This window comes from Tetrapisispora phaffii, chromosome 3, assembly GCF_000236905.1.
Source record: "Tetrapisispora phaffii CBS 4417 chromosome 3, complete genome".
Taxonomy (NCBI): domain Eukaryota; kingdom Fungi; phylum Ascomycota; class Saccharomycetes; order Saccharomycetales; family Saccharomycetaceae; genus Tetrapisispora; species Tetrapisispora phaffii.
Genome location: NC_016522.1, coordinates 619173 through 629566, shown reverse-complemented (window position 1 = coordinate 629566; position 10394 = coordinate 619173). Strand labels below are relative to the sequence as shown.

General features: G+C 33.1%; 4 protein-coding genes and 1 non-coding gene across 5 annotated transcripts; 1 reads left to right on the top strand and 4 right to left on the bottom strand.

The window, feature by feature from the left end:
- The first annotated feature begins 1151 nt into the window (after positions 1-1151).
- TPHA0Ctrna3I lies at positions 1152-1225 on the top strand. Its single transcript has one exon. It is a non-coding gene; the product is annotated as a tRNA-Ile (tRNA).
- A 195-nt stretch (positions 1226-1420) lies between these two features.
- Positions 1421-3001, bottom strand: ACH1 (acetyl-CoA hydrolase; the record flags this gene model as incomplete). Its single annotated transcript, XM_003684828.1, has 1 exon — positions 1421-3001. One exon carries the CDS (start codon positions 2999-3001, stop codon positions 1421-1423), a length of 1581 nt encoding a protein of 526 aa, XP_003684876.1.
- Positions 3002-4788: 1787 nt separating this feature from the next.
- On the bottom strand, positions 4789-5844 carry FUS3 (mitogen-activated serine/threonine-protein kinase FUS3; the record flags this gene model as incomplete). The annotated part of the gene is made up of 1 exon (XM_003684827.1): positions 4789-5844. One exon carries the CDS (start codon positions 5842-5844, stop codon positions 4789-4791), a length of 1056 nt encoding a protein of 351 aa, XP_003684875.1.
- Positions 5845-6629: 785 nt separating this feature from the next.
- TPHA0C02870 (uncharacterized protein) lies at positions 6630-8654 on the bottom strand (the record flags this gene model as incomplete). The annotated part of the gene is made up of 1 exon (XM_003684826.1): positions 6630-8654. The coding sequence occupies one exon, from the start codon at positions 8652-8654 to the stop codon at positions 6630-6632; it is 2025 nt and encodes a 674-aa protein (XP_003684874.1).
- A 328-nt stretch (positions 8655-8982) lies between these two features.
- RRN10 (Rrn10p) lies at positions 8983-9405 on the bottom strand (the record flags this gene model as incomplete). Its single annotated transcript, XM_003684825.1, has 1 exon — positions 8983-9405. One exon carries the CDS (start codon positions 9403-9405, stop codon positions 8983-8985), a length of 423 nt encoding a protein of 140 aa, XP_003684873.1.
- Positions 9406-10394: the final 989 nt, after the last annotated feature.

Here is a 10394-nt window from a genome sequence, read left to right as displayed (position 1 = left end):
TATTCATTGGTTTAGTATACTAAATTTATATATTATTTCATTCTACCTTTCTGTCCAACGAGACGACGACGTCGAGTTGAACACGTATCGCAGATTGATGCTTTTACAGTACTGGTTATACATTAGAAATTCTGTTATTACATCCTTGCAGGCACCATCGTTTCAGCTTTATAACAATGATTTCCTAAAGAGGCACTACCTGGTATCGTTTATTCAGTTATAGTCTAGTGCCATTTTCAACAGGTTCAAATTCCAACGAACTTATTCAATATTGAAAAGATATAGATTTGGAGTGAAATCTAATGGTAGGTATTCCCGTACCGTAATAAAGATGAGTATACCCTTCAATTGTATTTCTCGATTTATCTATGTCATATTTGAAATTACCATGTTGTAATATAAGCTCAGCAAGAGTTAGATCACGATATAACAGTAATAATATTTCCTATTTAGAAACTATTACTGAAACAGTTACGAAACATTAATATTTCCTGTTTAGGAAATATTGTCACCAACTGGAACAGCTGATGTCGCCACGAATGCAATGACAAGTTCAACGAGGCACATTGCAAATTGTAGCTAAACTAAAAGTATAAATAGGTCTCCTATTTATACTTCTAGTATTTGGATGATCATGTAACTTATTATTAGATATGTCAGAATTATTGTAGTGTATGTGACAGAACTAAGTGTTTATGACACTTTGAGTCCAGAACTAATAGATCACTTACTAATGGAAAGAAGGTCTAGAACAATCTTCCAAGTGGTAGGTGAAAATTTCTCACTACAATGTAAATGGCTACGTGATAAACACAGATGTACAATACAGCACTAAAGAGCCTAGGAGGATGAATGAACACGTACACATGTTCATTCAACTGTCAGATTAACTCATATATAAGGAGGGCATCTAACTCTATATAGAATAGTTTAATTACACTAATAAAGGACCAATCGATTATTTAACTATAAAGAAGATGGACTATACTAGAGCAACTGAAGTGGCTAATGACACTAACTTAGATGTTGGAACTACCCAACATAAGCTTGTTTCTCCACAGTCTTACATCTGTCTATCTATTATATTATAATCCTGTCATAACTCTCTGTCTATTGTAGTAACCGTATCACGATATACCAAAGATTCAAAAGGTCCCTTGGCCCAGTTGGTTAAGGCATCGTGCTAATAACGCGGGGATCAGCGGTTCGATCCCGCTAGGGACCATTTTTTAACTTACTATTTACAACTAAACAATAAGTTGTCAATTCATCAAAATTTGTATTTTATCTTATTGTTGGCCAATTATCTGAATATATATGTGTAGTTAAAAACTAAATAAATAATGCGATTATTCTTCTCTCATAGGTTTGAAAAGTAACCTAGAATTCAGAATTTCATAAAAAGTTAATATAGTTTCACTTAATCAACCGGATCCCATGAATCAACTTTCATAGTACCTTTCTCAGATAAATTGATATGGAATTTTAAGGCATTTTTCAACATGTGAGGTTCATGTAAGCAGCTGTGCTTAGCCGCGTAATGTTCTGATCTTTGTAAGTAGTCATGTAATAAATCTCTGTAATCTGGATGTGCACAATTATCAATAATTTCACGGGCTCTTTCTCTTGGAGCTAGTCCTCTTAAATCGGCCAATCCTTGATCAGTTACTAAAATATCTAAGTCATGTTCTGTTTGGTCAACATGTGATGCCATTGGAACAATCGTTGATATACCAGTGGGGTCGGTTTTAGTTGGTCTAGCAGAAGGTGCATGCATGATGGATAATTTTGCATTTCTTAAAAAGTCAGCAGATCCACCTAAACCGTTTAGCATACGAGAACCATTGACGTTCGTAGAGTTAGCATGAGCATATATATCGACTTCAACGGGAGTGTTCATTGCAATCACACCTAAACGACGGATAATTTCTGGATTGTTAGAGACTACTTGAGATCTTAAACACATTTTTGTCATGAAATTATCCCAATCATTGAATACTCTGTTAAACCCGTCTTCTGTTAGTCTGATGGAAGTTGCAGTGGCATAATCTAAAGTACCATTTTGGAATAAATCTAGGAAAGAATCTTGTAAGACTTCTGTCCAAACGTTTAGGTGCTTGAAGTTTGCATCAGCTAACCCTTCGATTACAGCATTTGCAACATTACCGATGCCTGATTGCAAAGGTAATAAATTTTCTGGTAATCTACCATGTTTAACTTCATTTCTGAAGAATTCAACCAAGTAACCAGCGATGGCTCTGGACATATCATCAGAAGGTGTGTTGGGTGGAACTTTATCAGTTTTATGTGTTTCTACAATGGCAACGACTCTCTTTGGATCCACTGGAATTGAATTTACACCTGATTTTTCATCTACTTTACAGTATGGGTAAGGTTTCCTATATGGTGGTAATACAGGCATGTCAATATCATGAATACCTTCAAAAGATGGAGTCTTTGTATTAACTTCAATAATAATTTTATCACTAACACTTAAAAACTCAGGAGAACCACCAACAGCAGGGCCGGGAACAATTGACCCATCCTCTTTAATGGCAGTAGCCTCAACAATAGAGTAATCTAGAATTTTACCATCAGATCTATCTCTTGAGTAGAAACCATAAGTCAAATCCTGTGGGAACATTGATAAATGTTTATCGAAGAAAAGCATTCTACCGTCATTAATAGCTTTTGAAATCGGTTTGCCAACTTGATGTGGAGCTCTTTTAATTATCATATCATTATCAGCCCAACGGAATTCCTCTGGACCTGCCGAAGCACCAACAAATAAATTGAATCTCAACTTACCTTGAAGGTTATTTTTCTCGACGTGATCAGACAAAGCTTCAGGGACAGCTTTCGGAGCACCTACACCTGTAAAACCTGACCAACCTATATACATACCATTTTTAAACAATGGGATTAACTCATCAGCAGTTTTAACTTTATCTAAATAAGGTAAGTATCTCACTCTTTGCTTTAATAATTGAGAAACTGACATCTTGGATATTGTGTAGTATTTGTATGTCTCTTTTTTTGTACTTATCAATTATAAGATTTAAAAAAAAATTATTGTAACCTATTGTAATCCTGACTACTAATTATTATTACGAGATTATTTGTAAATCGAAAAATTATAATATAATAGTATTTCCAAAATAAAAATATCTCTTTTGTTATAAGTTTTTTTTTTTTGATTTATTGTTATTTCACTGTTCAGCAATTTTGGTCAATTATGATATGTTTATATATCTATAATGATAGTTTTGTTTTGTTTTTTTCCTTAACTATTGGCAATTGGATGTAAAGGAATCAACTTTTTGGCACTGATGATTAACTATGATCTCCAATTCGGTGGATCTAGTGCTTCTTTTTTTAAATATTAATATATTACTACCCCCAGATTTCTCCAATCCGACGATAAAACGTATTATGAAAAATGTATATATGGCAACCTTCGTAGAAACTAGGATAATTTTTGAATATTAGATTCGGTTATTTTCCCCAAAGTTACTATGTATGTTTTTTGGTTGTAAACTTTTTATTTTAGAAGTTTAAATTGGCAGTGGGTGATAAAGACGAATGAAAAATAGAATATGGGGAGATCTCCTCAATTGATTCAGTTTACAGTGATTTTTTGTTTAAAAGAGAATTAAAATTCAACAATCAGCTAATGGAATTAGGTCAACGACTAATCTGGAAATGGATTTTAAATGAACAAAAACTTTTTTTGTTCTTGTATTATTATGCATGTAATGCCTTCTGTTGGAATTTTTAAGAAGATTATACTAAAATATTTAAATAAATACGAAGTATGTGCATATATAGACAAGAGACAGAGTGTATGAAACACTAGCAATAGAAGTTGGAACCTTGCATTTGTTTTATATGGTTTCCTTTACGTATTCACAAACGTATACATATATTCAGATGGTAATTGTAAGAGTGATTTGAGAGATCTTGAGGATCACGGTTCAAGAAGTATACGATTAATCTCCCTTTGGCCCCAAGTCATGCATATTTACTTCTTTCTTTGTATGAGTGTTTGTTTAGTAGAGAGGAACGGTTGTGTCATGCATATGTCCTCCCACTTGTATGTATCGTCGTTGTACATATAGCATAGGTGAAAAAAAATACAAGATAAAAAAGACATACTTATTTGACAAATAAGAACAGCTATAATTGTTTATTAACCTTCTCGATTAATGATTGAATGACTATAGCTAGTTATTCATTTTCCGAAAAGTTAGATTAGCTTATGATTATTGATTGATTGGTCAGGTAACATTAACAAGGGATATATACTGACTTTGTTCTTAGTACTTTGATTGCATCTGCTTTTCTTTTACATGCGATTCGATCGGTCAATGTTGACTATTCTGGCGAAACATAAGAAAAAAAGAAGTAAAAAAAGCGTGAATTATTATCGTCATTCGTTAAATATTGTAATTTCTAATACTAAAAAGGTCATCTTGTAAATATCATTAATTTCATTTGCCATTGCATAAATATATTAATGACCAAATGTAATTACTATAAGATTAATATTTAATATATGTGTTACAAGAGTGCAGTTTTCATTGAGGTTATTCGTTTGCTCAAATTTAACTTATAGGTTATGATTAATTAATTTGAAAACTTTTTAGTTTTTCATGGGAACTGCGAAAGTCAAAAAAGATAAACAAAATATACATATTGTAATATTAATTAAAAAAAAAGGTCCTTATGCATTTTAAGTGTCTATGGTGTAATATTGAATTATATATGTTGAAAGTATGTCCTAGTTTATTAAGAAGAGAAAATTTCTTGCCATAATAAGTTTTTAAGATCCTTTGTAGTTAACGTACTTTTATACTTGTCGAATTCAAAGAAGTTAAGGGGTATAGGTTCACCATCCGGTTCATCGTTAGGATCATGGTAGACATCTAGATATGGATGATTTAATGCTTCTTCAGCTGTTATTCTCTTGGCTGGGTCGAATACTAACATTTTTTGTAATAAATCAATACCTAATGGGTTCACTCCTTTGAAAACTTCTTCAACGTTCACTGGATCGTAAGATGGTAATGATGCGATGTACTGCCTTGCTCTTTGACTCTCTATGCATTGTAAACCTTCTTCATCGGGTGTTCCGACAAATCCAAATATTAACATAAGTTGATGCCTGTAATCTTTACCGGGAAAAATTGGTCTCTTTAGAAATAATTCAGCTAAGATACATCCACATGACCATATGTCCATGGCTTTGGTGTATTTAGCTGCCGTTAACATGACTTCAGGTGCTCTGTACCATCTCGTGGCTACATATTCAGTCATCGCACTGGTATCTTGTTCATCACCATCCGAATCGTTGTCCTTTCCTATTCTAGCTAATCCTAAATCACATACTTTCAAATCACAATTAGAATTTATTAATAAATTAGAAGGTTTCAAATCCCTGTGAATTACATTACAACTATGCAAAATTTTTACTGCTCTTAAAGTTTGATATATAAAGTATTGTAAATGGTCATCGGATAGTTGTTGTGTAGAGATAACACGATGTAGGTCAGTTTGCATGAGTTCTTGAATGATGTAAACCTCATTAAAGTTCTCGAATGAATCAGGTTTTTGAAGATCAAAAAGCGATATAATATTTTCATGCTGGAAGTGTTTCAACAATTTGATTTCTCTTAATGTTCTTAATGCAAATAATGGCTTATCAAATGGCTCAATCTTCTTTATTGCCACTGTTTCACCAGTGGGTTTATGGGTGGCAGAACATACAATGCCATACGCACCTTCTCCTAAAAGCGATTTTAATTGAAATTCACTTGATATATTGAAGACTATTTTTTTACCCATTTTTCCTCGTCGAACTTTGTGTATGCTGCAATTTTAGTTTTACAATTGTTCTTTGGCCTTTTAAGGTTAATTACTACACTTCAAAATATTAAATAAGTAATATGGATCACAATATCATCTAATTGACAAACTGTACTGATGCCTCTTTAAATATAATTGGCATGGCAGCAGTAAGCAAAAATATATGAACTTATAATAATTGTTGGCCCTGTTTTATGTTATACTTTCAAATTGTTATGTCTATGATATTATGCACAATAATCATTGCCATTTGAAACATGTTACTATACTTACTATTGTAAACCTATCCACTAACAGGTTTCATTGGTTTCAGATTAATATTAAAAATCAGATACTTCGCGCATTGAAGAAATAATTTTGGCGGTCTCGCGAATGTTTCAACATGAAACAAGGTATCTTGGATGAGGGTTAGGAAATACATGACAATAAAATATAAGCAGAAAACAATTTATAACATAATACTTGTAATTTCCTTTCTCTTCTGGCATTAGTAACTTAGTTTGATTAATTTTCTAATTTAAAGAAACAAGAACCATACCGATGGAGTTTCACGAATAACACTTATATACCAACTGCCCTTCATTTTTCCTTAGTATAATACTTAGCGTTTCAAAATGAATCATCATCTTAAAATCATGTCTCATTAAATGGGAGATATTTTTGCTATATTGGTTATATTTATATTTAAAGTTATATTCAAAGATATCTATCATTATTTAGCATCGTTGATGTTATTCTACATGAAAATGTTACTAACTTTGAATTCAATTGTCAGAAGTAGACTTTTCAGCTTTAGCTGCAGCAGCCTTCTCAGCATTGATTTTTGCTAATCTTTCGGCTTGAGCCTTTGCTTTTGGATTATCACTAGATTTTGTCTCGACACCAAATAATCTGTATAATAATTCATGCGCATCTTCTTTACAAACCATTAAATTCATACACTTATTACCCTTCCACACAGGTAAGAATAAACTTTCCTTATCTTCACCTTCTCTTTCAATTTCAATGAAGCAACATCCTGAACTTAATTTATCCATTCTGCTAACGTATTCATCGTCAAGTTTTTTTGCGGAAATATCATCAAAACTTGGGAAGGATTCCATTAATAAATGCTTCAACAAAGGCATATTGGCTGGCACGACTCTGTCAGAGTTCATGTGATGTTTCATTATTGGCAAAGCTTCACTTTGTATTCTCCATGCACACTCTATGTCACTTCTTTGAGAAACAAATAATTTAACACCAGAGTAAATAATTTTTAGTATGTCACCATTGGCTTGAACAATATCTCTTAAAAATGGACTTACTGTGTATATAACTCTAGTAGGTTCACCAGTTGCGTTACGTACCAAACACGTTCTCTTGTCAAATTTATCATCAATACCATAGAATTTCCAACAATTTTTTAAAGTTGCATGTTCTGGATCAATAAATACAAATGGTTCTTCATTAGCATCACGAGGTAATTTTTCTTTCTTTTCAAGTTCCTCTTCAGTAGAACGTTTAACCTTTTTAAGAGCTGGTTCCTCGGATTTAGGAGGTACAACATCAAATTCTTCTAATTTTTCAATAACAGTAATAAAAAAAGCACCGGTATTTTGTTGATGTGGATACACTCTTATACAATTTTGCAAATTAAATTGAGATTTTTCCTCCTCAGATGGTGGAAACCATGTATTTGAAACTCCTTGATCACCTTTTTGTCTTATCTCCATATCTCTATTAAAGACTGGCCATGAGTCAATACCTTTTGATCTGACTAAACCTGGTAGCTTTTCATCACAGTTAATGACTCTAATCTTTGAACCCCATTTTCTTAAAGCAGCAGCAATGACAGCTTCATTTTCAATCGGGTTCATAGAGCAGGTAGAATATACTAATCTACCTTTTGGTTTTAGTAAATGTAAACCTCTGTTTAAAATGTTCAATTGGATGTTGTGGAGACCTAATCCTCCTTGACTGGTCCAATCTCTCCAAACATTAACATTTTTTCTCATTGTACCATCACCGGAACATGGAACATCACATAAAATTCTGTCAAATTTTAAGAAATCGTTACTATCAGTAGTATTTTCATGTAATGCAATTCTTGGGAAAAATTGAGCATCATGGTTAACCACCATTAAGTTTGCACTGTTCAGTCTCTTCAATTGATGAACCAACATATGCGATCTTCTGGCATCTGCATCATTAGCAACAACGATACCAGTTGGCTCATCTTCGTTTGTGTGTAAAGCTTCGATTAATTGTGCAGTTTTGGAACCTGGAGCAGCACACATATCCAAAACAGTGTGGTTTGATTCAACTTCTAAAAGGATAGGTGGGATCATTGAAACAGCCTCTTGTCTAGAGATATTACCTACTGCTGTCTCAACAACCAAAAATCTTTGAGTTTTAGCAAACTGTTCATGTTTTCTGATTACAGTCTTTGGAACATCTAATTGCCAAGCCAAATGGTTTGGATACCATGGTAGTTCCATTGGAGACTTAATTTTTTCGCCTTCAAATTCTACATCAGTTAAGTTTGGTAAATGTCTTTCTTTAAACAATTGTAAAACCTCTTGAGCATGGTTTCTAGAACCAGTGACTCTGAAAGTTAAAGGCAATGGAGCTTGACAAGCTTTCTTAAACTCCTCCCATTGATCTTCAGGTATTATATTCAGTTTTTTATAATATAGTCCCCACTGTTCGTTATCTCTAACTAATTCAGACCAGTTCTTTTGTGCATTTGAATCATCACGAGCACCAAATGTTTTTTGCTTACCTCTAAAATTCTTTTTTCTAGCCATTTCTCGTAACGTATTTGAGTTGTTTAGTGTGCAGGGATTGAGTTAAGTCCAGAAATACTGAAGTACATATATATGCTTGGTTAAATATGCATACACAAACTTCTTATGAAGTCATCTCATCTCTCCATTTGAATTTTTTTTCCCATAACATTTAACTTCATGTCCTGCAAAAATTTTCAGAATAATGAAAAAGAGAGATGAGATAGTATGTTAGAAGAAAAACAAACACACATACACTATTATATAAAAATTGATGTAATAATGCAAATACATTAAATTTAATCTATATATTTATAGTATTATCTATAATTGAATCGTCTGTGTTTATTTATATATTGGCTGGATCTTCTTCGTAGTTAACAATCTTCGATAACATTTGTGAGACTCCTGGATTAATTTTAGTTCTATCTTGTCTTGCAACTAAAAAATCTTTCACCCATTTTTCGACTAACAAACCTAATGAGATCAAACTTGAATCATCGAATTTATTTAATAAATGAGGATATTTTTTCAAACATAATTGCGTTGCATAATAATGCAGAACTCTCAAATCGATAGAAGGAATCAATTCACCTGTATATAAACCTTGGTCCCTATCATTACTAGCAACTTTTTCCAATTCTTCCCTGGTAAGAAAAGGAATGGGTACAAGATGATCTAATTTTTCAGCTAAGACTTCATCTGGTCCAGCAGTATACGATTTATATCTTTTTATCAGATCACTACAAGCTTCATAGACGTTGCGATCCATACCGTTATATAATGGTGGTAAACTCTGTTGAAGTAAGTGTTTGTATAACTAAAGAAAATCAGGGAACAGGTAAAACGAAAATACACTCTAGGAACCAGACACTTTGTTTATATAAAACAAATAAATAAACAAAACCCAAAATCAAAAAAAATAAATTAGTGGTTCCAAAGGTACCTTCAACCTCATTGAAGAGTAAGTGATTACTAAAGCCATTACCCAATTTTTAAAATCGACACTGTACAAATTACTTTACTGACAAGTGCTATCCAGACCGCCTCCATCACGGGTCGTCTTTGTAGTCGCTGGATGAAACTCCCCTAACCACGGTAAAGACGGGACCTAGTGAAACTAAGCCTATTACTACATTACTGCTCCAGACTGAAAACAGGCAGATTTCTCATACCGCCAGCCAACGGGCAAACCCGCAAAGATCGATTAATGAAATGAACCTGGACACGTCTTGTAAAGCTTATCGTCTCTGTTAATGAAGACCGCTAATAAATTAACAAATTCTAAATTAACGACAGTACCAAACGAGACAATAAGAGGTAATTATCCATTAGCACGCGGCACAATACATAAATGCATTTTGTTGCTCGAAACAACTAGTAAACTCGCGCCCAGCCGCTAGGAATTGATCCCATGCCGGAAATCTCAAAGATACCAGTTCCACTATTGAAGCCATTACAGCCTGCGTTTATTGTAATATAAGCTTAACAAGAGTTAGATTACGCTATAACAGTAATAATATTTCCTATTTAGAAACTATTACTGAAACAGTTACGAAACATTAATATTTCCTGTCTAGGAAATATTGTCACCAACTGGAACAGCTGATGTCGCCACGAATGCAATGACAAGTTCAACGAGGCACATTGCAAATTGTAGCTAAACTAAAAGTATAAATAGGTCTCCTATTTATACTTCTAGTATTTGGATGATCATGTAACTTATTATTAGATATTATGTAGAATATATAAAAAGAAACA